Below are 14,034 nucleotides of genomic sequence, written 5' to 3' on the forward strand. Positions count from 1 at the left end.
TGATTCCAATTATCACATTTTTCTTTTAGGATTGCTGTTTGCTTCTCCCATTTTATAAGAACTTTTCATGAAATAATGAAAGAGGTTTACTGAATTCTATTTTACAAAATAATTTTTCAATAATTACTCATCGCTTTATATTTCTCAGCCATAGCCACCAAAAAAAAAAAAAAAAAAAAAAAAAAACTCACTGTCTTCTTGTAAGAAATATGAGCTTTGTGAGAGAAAAAAATCCCATCTCATGTGAATGCATTTGGCAATTATCCTTTTATGTCTTCGAAAAACATGTCCATTGAAACAGTCACTGCAATTACTCAAGAGATTCATAATACCTATATTACCAAAACACAAGTCTAATTTTATCCATGCTTTTTAACAATCTGAAATATACCTTCCTTAGCCATCTTGGAACACATTCCAAGTATTACTGAAATAGGTCCTTGGAGAGCCTCAGCTCTGACAGATATCAGCAGCCTGTGTCTGGACTGTTTCTCTGTCAGTTGGGCATTTAGGTGGTGTCCACGCATGCCTCAGAATGAAACCATATGTACAGGATTTAATAAATATTTTGATGAAATTTTCCAACGGAATATAGCCAGACTATAATCATGACTTCCAAATCCTCCACATTTAATTCCATTCCAAATAATGCTTTTAACTAACAGTTGGGCCAAATGGTGTATATCTGAGATTTTTTTCCAAGGTTCATGTAGAAATAACTTTATTTTTTAGTGACTAAGATGAGAGTTTATTAATTTTTCAATATCCCCTGAAAATCAGGTAGAAGGAGGTTCATTTTGAAAGTCACAAGACTGAAAATTTGTACATTTACTCTTCCATCAAACTACATAAAAAACGTATGGTAGATGTTATCTAGCAACATGGTGACAGCAAGACAAGTGAAGTTGAGAGTGAGTGACATTTCTGCAGAGTACCTGACAGTGAATAAATGCTTCTTCAAAAAAAAGAAATGTTACAATTGATATAAAAAGCAGGGGTCTTAATGTCCAAATGAATTCAGCCATAAAAAATATATATTATTTCCAATATTTACAAATACATATTTTTATAATCTCAAAGATAAATTTCCATACCAAAGTCTTTGAACAACGCTGTTGACTTGTCATACTGCTACCTGATTCACTATTGGTACTATATCCTACACTGCAAGGACTCACAAAGGGGGCAAAGAAGTTTTCTGTTGTATATTCAGCCCATAGTGTCTGTTAGCTACAGAGCATAGTTAATATTAACAAACAGGACCATTAAAGTTGGTTCGTCAAATACAAACTCTGTGTCTATTCTATATATATGTATACCGTATTTTTTTATATATATATCTCTAAGTTAAACAACAGAAGAAGTCAAAAATGTTTAAAGCATATGTTTCTTAAGAACCATCATTTTAAGAGAAGAAAATGAAAAAGGTAAATATAAGCAAGCGATGAGAGGGTTTAATTGAAAGTGGCAGAAAAAGAAATGAAAGGGATCCAAATCAGAAAGGAAGAAGTAAAATTATCCCTGTTTGTAGATTACATGATCTTATATATAGAAACCCTAAAGACTCCATCAAAAAACTATTAGAACAAATAAATTCAGAAAAGGCAAGATACAAAGATCAACATTCAAAAATCAGTTGCATTTCTATACACCAACAAGGAACTATCTGAAAAGGAAATTAGAAAAACAATTCCAGAGGGGCAGAGCAAGATGGCCGAATAGGAACAGCTCCAGTCTCCAGCTCCCAGCGCGAGCAACACAGAAGATGGGTGATTTCTGCATTTTCAACTGAAGTACCGGGTTCATCTCACTAGGGAGTGCCCGACAATCGGTGCTGGTCAGTTGCTGCAGCCCGACCAGTGAGAGCTGAAGCAGGGTGAGGCATCCCCTCACCTGGGAAGCGCGAGGGGGAAGAGAATCCCTTTTCCTAGCCAGGGGAACTGAGACATACAACACCTAGAAAATCGGGTAACTCCCACCCCAATACTGCGCTTTACCAAGGGTCTTAGCAAAGGGTACACCAGGAGATTATATACCACACCTGGCTGGGAGGGTCCCACGCCCCTGGAGCCTCCCTCATTGCTAGCACAACAGTCTGCAATCTAACTGCAAGGCAGCAGTTGAGGCTGGGGGAGGGGCGCCCGCCCTTGCTGAGGCTTAAGTAGGTAAACAAAGCCACTAGGAAGCTGGAACTGGGTGGAGCCCACAGCAGCTCAAGGAGTCCTGCCTGTCTCTGTAGACTCCACCTCTGGGGACAGGGCACAGCTAAACAAAAACAAAAACAAAAACAAGAAAACAGCAGAAACCTCTGCAGATGCAAACGACCCTGTCTGACAGCTTTGAAGAGAGCAGTGGATCTCCCAACACGGAGGCTGAGATCTGAGAACAGACAGACTGCCTGCTCAAGTGGGTCCCTGACCCCTGAGTAGCCCAACTGGGAGACATCCCCCACTATGGGCAGACCACCACCCCACACCTCACACGGTGGGGTACACCCCTGAGATGAAGCTTCCAAAGCAAGAATCAGACAGGTACACTCACTGTTCAGAAATATTCTATCTTCTGCAGCCTCTGCTGCTGATACCCAGGCAAACAGGGTCTAGAGTGGACCTCAAGCAATCTCCAACAGACCTACAGCTGAGGGTCCTGACTGTTAGAAGGAAAACTAACAAACAGGAAGGACACTCACACCAAAACCCCATCAGTATGTCACCATCATCAAAGACCAGAGGCAGATAAAACCACAAAGATGGGGAAAAAGCAGGGCAGAAAAGCTGGAAATTCAAAAAATAAGAGTGCATCTCCCCCTCCAAAGGAACGCAGCTCATCACCAGCAACGGATCAAAGCTGGATGGAGAATGACTTTGACGAGTTGAGAGAAGAAGGCTTCAGTCCATCAAACTTCTCAGAGCTAAAGGAGGAATTACGTACTCACTGCAAAGAAACTAAAAATCTTGAAAAAAGAATGGAAGAATGGATAACTAGAATAATCAATGCAGAGAAGGCCATAAACGAACTGACAGAGATAAAAACCATGACATGAGAAATATGTGACAAATGCACAAGCTTCAGTAACTGATTTGATCAACTGGAAGAAAGAGTACCAGAGATTGATGATCAAATGAATGAAATGAAGTGAGAAGAGAAGTCTAAAAAAAAAAGAGGAAAAAGAAATGAACAAAGCCTTCAAGAAGTATGAGATTATGTGAAAAGACCAAATCTACGTCTGATTGGGGTGCCTGAAAGTGAGGGGGAAAATGGAACCAAGTTGGAAAACACTCTTCAGGATATCATCCAGGAGAACTTCCCCAACCTAGAAAGGCAGGCCGACATTCAAATTCAGGAAATACAGAGAACGCCACAAAGATACTCCTCAAGAAGAGCAACTCCAAGACAAATAATTGCCAGATTCACCAAAGTTGAAATGAAGGAAAAAATCTTAAGGGCAGCCAGAGAGAAAGGTCGGGTTACACACAAAGGGAAGCCCATCAGACTAACAGCAGATCTCTTGGCAGAAACTCTACAAGCCAGAAGAGAGTGCGGGCCAATATTCAACATTCTTAAAGAAAAGAATTTTAAACCCAGAATTTCATATCCAGCCAAACTAAGTTTCATAAATGAAGGAGAAATAAAATCCTTTACAGATAAGCAAATGCTTAGAGATTTTGTCCCCACCAGGCCTGCCTTATAAGAGACCCTGAAGGAAGCACTAAACCTGGAAAGGAACAACAGGTACCAGCCACTGCAAAAACATGCCAAAATGTAAACACCATTGATGTTAGGAAGAAACTGCATCAACTAACAAGCAAAATAACCAGTTAATATCATAATGAGAGGATCAAGTTCACACATAACAATATTAACCTTAAATGTAAATGGACTAAATGGTCCAATTAAAAGACACAGACTGGCAAAGTGGATAAAGAGTCAAGACCTATCAGTTTGCTGTATTCAGGAGACCCATCTCACATGCAGAGACACACATAGGCTCAAAATAAAGGGATAGAGGAAGATCTACCAAGCAAATGGAGAACAAAAAAAAGCAGGGGTTGCAATCCTAGTCTCTGATAAAACAGACCTTAAACCATCAAAGATCAAAAGAGACAAAGAAGGCCAAAACATAATGGTAAAGGGATCAATTCAACAGGAAGAGCTAACTATCCTAAATATACATGCACCCAATACAGGAGCACCCAGATTCATAAAGCAAGTCCTTAGAGACTTACAAAGAGACTTAGACTCCCACACAATAATAATGGGAGACTTCAACACCCCACTGTCAACATTAGACAGATCAACGAGACACAAAGTTAACAAGGATATCCAGGAATTGAACTCATCTCTGCACCAAGTGGACCTAATAGACATCTATAGAACTCTCCACCCCAAATCAACAGAATATACATTCTTCTCAGCACCACATCACACTTATTCCAAAATTGACCACATAATTGGAAGTAAAGCACTCCTCAGCAAATGTACAAGAACAGAAATTATAACAAACTGTCTCTCAGACCACAGTGCAATCAAACTAGAACTCAGGACTAAAAAACTCAATCAAAACTGCTCAACTGCATGGAAACTGAACAACCTGCTCCTGAATGACTATGGGGTACATAACGAAATGAAGGCAGAAATAAAGATGTTCTTTGAAACCAATGAGAACAAAGATACAACATACCAGAATCTCTGGGACACATTCAAAGCAGTGTGTAGAGGGAAATTTATAGCACCAAATGCCCACAAGAGAAAGCTGGAAAGATCTAAAATTGACACTCTAACATCACAATTAAAAGAACTAGAGAAGCAAGAGCAAACACAATCAAAAGCTAGCAGAAGACAAGAAATAACTAAGATCAGAGCAGAACTGAAGGAGATAGAGACACAAAAACCCTCCAAAAAATCAATGAATCCAGGAGTTGGTTTTCTGAAAATATCAACAAAATTGATAGACTGTAGCAGGACTAATAAAGAAGAAAAGAGACAAGAATCAAATAGATGCAATAAAAAACGATAAAGGGGATATCACCACCGACCCCACAGAAATACAAACTACCATCAGAGAATACTATAAACACCTCTACGCAAATAAACTAGAAAATCTAGAAGAAATGGATAATTTCCTGGACACTTACACTCTCCCAAGACTAAACCAGGAAGAAGCTGAATTCCTGAATAGACCAATAGCAGGCTCTGAAATTGAGGCAATAATTAATAGTCTACCAACTAAAAAAAAGTCCAAGACCAGATGGATTCACAGCTGAATTCTACCAGAGTTACAAGGAGGAGCTGGTACCATTCCTTCTGAAACTATTCCAATCAATAGAAAAAGAGGGAATCCTCCCTAACTCATTTCATGAGGCCAACATCATCCTGAAACCAAAGCCTGCAGAGACACAACAAAAAAAGAGAATTTTAGACCAATATCCCTGATGAACATCGATGCAAAAATCCTCAATAAAATACTGGCAAACTGGATCCAGCAGCACATCAAAAAGCTTATCCACCATGATCAAGTGGGCTTCATCCCTGGGATGCAAGGCTGGTTCAACATACGCAAATCAATAAACGTAATCCAGCATATAAACAGAACTAAAGACAGAAACCACATGATTATCTCAATAGATGCAGAAAAGGCCTTTGACAAAATTCAACAGCCCTTCATGCTAAAAACTCTCAATAAATTCGGTATTGATGGAACGTATCTCAAAATAATAAGAGCCATTTATGACAAACCCACAGCCAATATCATACAGAATGGGCAAAAACTGGAAGCATTCCCTTTGATAACTGGCACAAGACAAGATGCCCTCTCTCACCACTCCTACTCAGTGTTTGAAGTTCTCGCTAGGGCAATCAGGCAAGACAAAGAAATCAAGGGTATTCAGTTAGGAAAAGAAGAAGTCAAATTGTCCCTGTTTGCAGATGACATGATTGTATATTTAGAAAACCCCATCATCTCAGCATGTCAGCCCAAAATCTCCTTAAGCTGATAAGAAACTTCAGCAAAGTCTCAGGATACAAAATTAATGTGCAAAAATCACAAGCATTCTTATACACCAGTAACAGACAAACAGAGAGCCAAATCAGGAATGAACTTCCATTCACAATTGCTTCAAAGAGAATAAAATACCTAGGAATCCAACTTACAAGGGATGTGAAGGACCTCTTCAAGGAGAACTACAAACCACTGCTCAGTGAAATAAAAGAGGACACAAACAAATGCAAGAACATACCATGCTCATGGATAGGAAGAATCAATATCATGAAAATGGCCATACTGCCCAAGGTAATTTATACATTCAATGCCATCCCCATCAAGCTACCAATGACTTTCTTCACAGAACTGGAAAAAACTACTTTAAAGTTCATATGGAACCAAAAGAAGAGCCCGCATTGCCAAGACAATCCTAAGTCAAAAGAATGAAGCTGGAGGCATCATGCTACCTGACTTCAAACTATACTACAAGGCTACAGTAACCAAAACAGCATGGTACTGGTACCAAAACAGAGATATAGACCAATGGAACAGAACGGAGTCCTCAGAAATAATACCACACATCTATAGCCATCTGATCTTTGACAAACCTGACAAAAACAAGAAATGGGGAAAGGATTCCCTATTTAATAAATGGTGCTGGGAAAATTGGCTAGCCATAAGTAGAAAGCTGAAACCGGATCCTTTCCTTACTCCTTATATGAAAATTAATTCAAGATGGATTAGAGACTTAAATGTTAGACCTAATACCATAAAAACCCTAGAAGAAAACCTAGGTAATACCATTCAGGACATAGGCATGGGCAAGGACTTCATGTCTAAAACACCAAAAGCAATGGCAAGAAAAGCCAAAATTGACAAATGGGATCGAATTAAACTAAAGAGCTTCTGCACAGCAAAAGAAACTACCATCAGAGTGAACAGGCAACCTACAGAATGGGAGAAAATTTCTGCAATCTACTCATCTGACAAAGGGCTAATACCCAGAACCTACAAAGAACTCAAACAAATTTACAAGAAAAAAAAAACAAACAACCCCATCAAAAAGTGGGCAAAGGATATGAACAGGCATTTCTCAAAAGAACACATGCATACAGCCAACAGACACATGAAAAAATGCTCATCATCACTCATCATCAGAGAAATGCAAATCAAAACCACAATGAGATACCATTTCACACCAGTTAGAATGGCAATCATTAAAAAGTCAGGAAACAACAGGTGCTGGAGAGGATGTGGAGAAATAGGAACACTTTTACACCGTTGGTGGGATTGTAAACTAGTTCAACCATTATGGAAAACAGTATGGCGATTCCTCAAGGATCTAGAACTAGAAGTACCATATGACCCAGCCATCCCATTACTGGGTATATACCCAAAGGATTATAAATCATGCTGCTATAAAGACACATGCACATGTATGTTCATTGCGGCACTATTCACAATAGCAAAGACTTGGAATCAACCCAAATGTCCATCAGTGACAGACTGGATTAAGAAAATGTGGCACATATACACCATGGAATACTATGCAGCCATCAAAAAGGATGAGTTTGTGTCCTTTGTAGGGACATGGATGCAGCTGGAAACCATCATTCTCAGCAAACTATTGCAAGAACAGAAAACCAAACACTGCATGTTCTCACTCGTAGGTGGGAATTGAACCATGAGAACACTTGGACTCGGGAAGGGGAACATCACACACCGGGGCCTATCACGGGGAGGGGGGAGGGGGGAGGGATTGCATTGGGAATTATAACTGATGTAAATGACGAGTTGATGGGTGCTGACAAGTTGATAGGTACAGCACACCAACATGGCACAAGTATACATAAGTAACAAACCTGCGCTTTATGCACATATACCCTAGAACTTAAAGTATAATAATAATTTTTTTTTTAAAAAAAGAAGAAGAAAAAAAAAGAAAAACAATTCCATTGGCAATAGCACAAAAAGGAGTAAAATAAAACACTCAGGGATAAAGCTAACTAAGGAGGTGAATATCTTGTATATTGAAAACCACAAAACAATGATGAAAGAAATTAAAGAAGATACAAATGGAAAGACATGTATGTTCATGGAGTGAAAGGTCTAATATTATTAAAATGTTCATACTACCCAAACTGATCTACAGATTCAATGCAATCTCTACCAAAATCTCAGTGGCATTTGTTGCAGAAATAGAAAAAAATAATATGACAATTCAAATGGAATCTCAAAGAATCCCAAATAGTCAAAATAATCTTGAGGAAGAACAAAGCTGAAGGTATCACACTTCCTGGCTTTGATATATTACAAAGCTGCCATAATCAAAACAGTATGGTATTGGCATAGGACAAACATTTAGGCCAATGGAAGTGTAGAGAGCCCAGAAATAAATCCACCTGTATATAGCCAACTAATCTTGAACAAAGTTTCCAATAATACACATTAGAAAAAGGCTAATCTCTTCAACAAATGATGTGGGGAAACTGGATATCCACATGCAAAAGAATGAAGTTGTATCTTTATTTTACACCATACAAAAATAAGACAAAATAAAATGGATTAAAGACTTCAATGTAATACCTGAAACTATAAAGGTCCTAGAAGGAAACACAGAGGGGAAAGCTTTGTGACTTGAGTGTTGGCAATTATTTCATGGGCAGACAACAAAAACACACACAACAAATCAAAAATAAACAAGGGTGACTACATACAATTAAGAAGCTTCTGCACAGCAAAGAAAAAGGCAACCTACAGAATGGAAGAAAGTATTTGTAAACCAACTATCTGATGAGGGGTTAATATCCAGAATATATATTTAAAAACTCCTACAACTAAACATAAAAAAACCAAATAACCTAATTTTAAAATGAACAAATGACTTGAATAGAAACATCTCCAAAAAAGACATACAACGGCTAATAGGTATATGAAAAAATGCTCAATGTCACAAATTATTTGAGAAATGCAAGTCAAAACCACAATGAGATATCACTCATACCTGTTAGGATGGCTATCATTAAAAAAAAAAAAGACAACAAGTATTGGGGAGGGAGTAGAGAACTTGGAACCCTTGTACGCTGTTGGTGGGAATTCAAAATGTTACAGCTACTATGGAAAATAGCATGGATGTTCCTCCAAAAATAAAAATAGTACTACCATATGGCCCAGCAACTCCACTTTTGGATATTTATACAAAAGAATTGAAATCAGGATCTTGAAGAGAGAGTAGCACGCCCATGTTTACTGCAGCACCAACCACAATAGCTAAGATGTGGAAACAACCTAAAAATGTTAATCGGAAGATGAATGGATAAAGAAAATGTGGTATGTGCATACAATTGAAGACAACTCAGCCTTAGAAAGACATTCTGCAAGATGTGACAGTATGGATAAATCTTGAGGACATTTTGCTAGGTAAAATAAACTGGTCACAAAAAGACAAAACCCCATTATTAAATTTACATGAAGTATCTAAAATAGTCTAATTCATGGAATCAAAGAGTGCTGGTTGTCAGAGGTTGGATGGAAGGGAAAATGGGAGATACTAAAGTTTCAGTTAAGCAAGGTGAATAATCTCTAGATATATGCTGTGCAACATTCAACCCATAGTCAACAACAATGTATTGTACACTTAAAACTTTGTCAGGAGGGTGGGTCTCATGTTTTCTTACCACAATAAAATACAATATTTTTTAAAGTGACATACAGGCACTGTACCTGATGACTCATCTAGCATAAACGCCATATTTTCATTTCCTGAGAGGATGCTGTATGTTATTTTTCCATTCCTTCCTTCATCTGGATCGTGAGCAATTATATGGTGCACCAAGGAGCCCACTGTGACATCCTCTTTGACATGGGCAATGGGGAAAGACATAAAAGTGGGGTTGTGGTCATTTACATCCAAAATCACTATTTGTGCTGTCAGTGATCTCAGACGCCGGTCTGTCACATTCACAGCCTGATCAGACGCTGTTACTGTCAGGGTGACAGTTGGAATGCTCTCTCTGTCAAGAGGGGACACAGTGACTAGTGTGCCAAATGAGGGGTGGATGAGAAATGGATTCATGCCAGGGTTGTGGGATTCAATGTAGTATTGTATTCTACTGTTCAAAAAACTGCCATCACCATCTTTGGCATTGAAGACATACACCAGGGTTCCTATGGGAACATTCTCCTCTATGCTGATCACAATGAACTCATCCTGGAAAGAAGGGGAATGGTCATTCTGATCTTCCACATCAATACTAAGGAAGACTGTGCTACTTAGGGCAAGATTTTTGCTATGGTCTGTAGTAATCACTCTGAAAAGATAATGAGATGTCATCTCATAATCAAGTTCCTTAGAAAGAAACAAGTCTCCAGTTGAGCTGTCTATTTCAAAGTGTCCATTCTTATCATCTGCAACAATACTAAAATGTAACTTTCCATTATAATGTTGTTGAAGGTGATCAGGTGACTTTATCAAGCTCATTATTTTTGCAGGCTTCAAATTTTCTGGTATAACTAAATGTCTAATATTCTGAGACACGATTGCTCTCCCTTTGGATAGTGGGATCACCTGAAATACGAATAAAAGAGATATTAATTTGGGGTATTTTTAAAACAGTTTGGTCAACACATGTAATAATATTATTTTGAAAGCAATTTCCTTCCATGTATGTGATCATATGTTAATGAGTGAGAAAAATGTCAGTTTTATATTATATAATTCCAGTATGTCTCAGAAGATCAAAAACTGCTAATATTTAGAGATAAGAGCTACAGAATTTTCTATTTCCCAGTTTGTGTATTGTGTGAAATGACAGTTTGGTAAAGCCATGCTATAGTTAAGCTGAACTGTAGCCTTGTGGATTCTTCAATGGGAATGCAGGATAGCTAGTTCTCCAAATTATTTTAAATACTACAGATCAATCTAGCCATAATGACAACATCTGTGTACCTTTAAGTATCATATGTCTTTGTTTGTCTAAAACAAGAAACTGGAGGTATGACCATGTATATTTTTCTCTTAACCCACATATCCTTAAGCAGTAAAGAATATAATTTGGAAACAGAGTTCTTGTGGATATATATCCTTGGTTATTGTATATACCTGTATTAATATTTCTGATTACCACATGCATGCCCAAAGAAACTAACTATATGCACAGTCATCTTCTTTTTGAGTGGTTGGTGTAATTTTTTTCCTATTATGGAGACTTCCCACAACTTCCCAATTATGATTCAAGTAAAGCCTTAAAATATGAATCTGAAGTTACTTTTCCAAATTTAAAAAAATTACAAAAAACTATGTCATTTATTATATGGCCATTTGTTTATATACAAGTTTCTCCTGCAAATTTACCAGGTCCTTGATATTAGGAATAACTACAAGAAAAGATACCTTTTGTCCATTATAAACAAAGCAACATAAATGCCAAGTGATGATTATCTTGTCAAGAACTGTACAAAGCTAAGTTGCAAAATAATTTGGGTCTAAATCATTTCTCTAGTGATAGCAAAAAGCTAAGAATGCTATGTGCAATGCCATCTTAAAACAGTATTCATGTCACATACATACATATTCACATACATACATATTACATGTATCTTCACTCTATAAACTTGTAATAAAAGTCAAATGAAATATGTGGATGTTCCTCCATATTTTATGGTGACGACATTACCTGAATATTAAGAACTGCCTGTCCTTGAAGAGGAGGCACTCCCTGGTCAGTGGCAATGACGGTCATTCTGTAAGAAGGTCTAAAATCATATGAAAGTACTGTGGTTGTTCTTATTTCACCACTGTTGGCATCAATCTTAAAGTGCTCAGAACTATCTTCTATACACACATAAGAAAATTAAGAAATGAATGTTAATTGACAATGCAGAAAACAGAGAATCAATTAATCCAATATATTGATCATTTGAAAGATTTATTTGCTTTAAATTCTATGAGAGTATGAACACAAAAATGACACTAAAAGTAGACAAGAAACATCAGTTTTTAAAAAGTTTTATTATGGAAAATGTCAAGCATATAAAAAAGTGAATAAAATGGTATAATAAACTTTCATGAGTCCATCACCTAGCTTCAACAATGATCAACTCATGGCCAATCTTATTTCATATACTCCCCATGTATTTACTTCTCTTCTCCCATTTTTTTGAAGTAAGTTCCAGAAATCATATTATTTCTTCTGTATATATTTCAAAATGCATCTCTAAAAAATAAGAAATACTTTTAACACAATCACAGTACCATATTATACCTTAAAAATTAATAATGATTCACTAACATCACCAAATATCTGGTAAGTTTTCAAATTTTCAATCATTCTATAAATACTCCTTATTTTTCTTATTTGTTTACATTAAAATCAAAATAAAGTCCATATATTGCATATTTCTTTAATCTATGGATTCCTGCCACCCATCTCTTTATCTGTTCTTGTAATTCATTCGTTGAATAAACTGGACCTTGTATCCTGACATTCTCCATGATCTAGATTTGCTGTTGCATCTCCAACATATAGCATCATATATTCCTCTATTCTCTGTGTTTTCCTTAAATTGGGAGGTAGATCTAGGGAACTGACAAGATTCAGGTCAGGTTTGATTTTTTTTTTTGCAAGACTACTTCACAAATAGTGTTTTTCCCTTCAGAGGCATAGGTCTAGCTGCCTTAAAAATAAATAAATAAAAATAAAAACAAAACAACGATGAGTCTCTCTCTGTCACCCAGGCTAGAGCACAATTGTGCCATGATAGCTCACTGCAGCCTGGAGTTCATGGTCGCAAGTGATCCTCACATCTTGGCCTCCCAAACAGCTGGGACTATGGGCATGGGCCAAAAGCTCGTTGTTTTTGATGTTGGCCCCCAACTGATGCACAGCCTAGATCCATTAATTATTCTTTAAGTATTGTGAAGTATAATACAAGTTGACATCCCAAATCCAAAAATATGAGATCCAAAATATTCCAAAATTCAAAACTTTTTGAATACTGACGTAATGCTCACTACAAGTGGAAAGCTCTACACGTGATTCATCAGATGGGTTGCAGTCAAAACACAGTCAAAACTTTGTTTCATGCACAAAGTTATAAAAAGTGTTGAATGAAATTACCTTCAGGCTATGCATATAGATGTCTATAAAAAATGAATTTCATGTTTAGACTTGGGTCTCATCCCCAAGATATCTCATTATATATATGCAAATATTCCAATAAAAAAAAACCCACCAAAAAAAAAAAAAAATCCAAAACCTGAAACACTTCTGGTCCCAAGCATTTTAGACAAAGGATACTCAATACATACTGCATTCTGCTTTATCATCCCTTTTTCATATATTAGTTGGAATATTTCAATAAATAGAAACTTTCAGAGAAAGAGTTCATTATAAGAAACACAGGATAAATGCTTGATGACTTAAACTTTTATTTAACAGTTTTTGAAATACTGAGTTGGCTCACTAACATCCACCAATGTTCCAATTATGATAAGTAACATTTTGTCTTGCTTTTGTTTTGGAAATCATTAAGCATGATTTAAACATATTAGTGGTGTTTCAATATATTGCCATTATTATCCTTATTGATGCTCATATTGTCCCATCGCTGAACATTGGGATCTGCTTAAAGTTGGTTCCTGGATCTCTTTCCATGATCCTAACAGTGTTTAGTAGCTTCCTTGTAACTGGTATGACAAAATGGTGCAGACTCATCTTGTAGATTTCTTGACTGTGACCTGACATCACCATTTCTCCAAGGACTCCTGGTTCCTTTTGGTGGAAAATGGTTTTGGGAGAACCTATTTGGGACATTAGGGGTGCTCATTGTTTCTGGGTTTGTCATCATTTCTAGGCCTTTTCAGTGGACAGAGAATACACAGGCACACATCTACACATTCATATTGATGCTTATAATTCAAATTGGTATCACAGGGTTTTGAGTTAAATAACAGATTTAAAATCTGAATATTTCAAACATTTCAAACCTCAGAAAAATCCTGATTAGAAGCTCCCCTCCATTCTTTAGTTCAACAGTTGCTGATTCATTATGAT

At 37.0% G+C, this 14,034-nt stretch overlaps 1 protein-coding gene across 1 annotated transcript in view; it reads right to left on the reverse strand.

Moving 5' to 3' along the window:
* The window catches only part of DCHS2 (dachsous cadherin-related 2), a 266,804-nt gene that overhangs the window by 85,369 nt on the left and 167,401 nt on the right, over positions 1–14,034 (reverse strand). Inside the window, exons 8-9 of the mRNA XM_015139368.3 lie at positions 11,656–11,813; positions 9,704–10,547 (exon numbers count right to left, since the gene is read on the reverse strand). Coding sequence (XP_014994854.3) covers positions 9,704–10,547; positions 11,656–11,813 — 1,002 coding nt within the window. The remainder of the gene's footprint in view (positions 1–9,703; positions 10,548–11,655; positions 11,814–14,034) is intronic.

The sequence above is a fragment of the Macaca mulatta genome, chromosome 5 (genome assembly GCF_049350105.2).
Source record: "Macaca mulatta isolate MMU2019108-1 chromosome 5, T2T-MMU8v2.0, whole genome shotgun sequence".
Lineage (NCBI taxonomy): Eukaryota > Metazoa > Chordata > Mammalia > Primates > Cercopithecidae > Macaca > Macaca mulatta.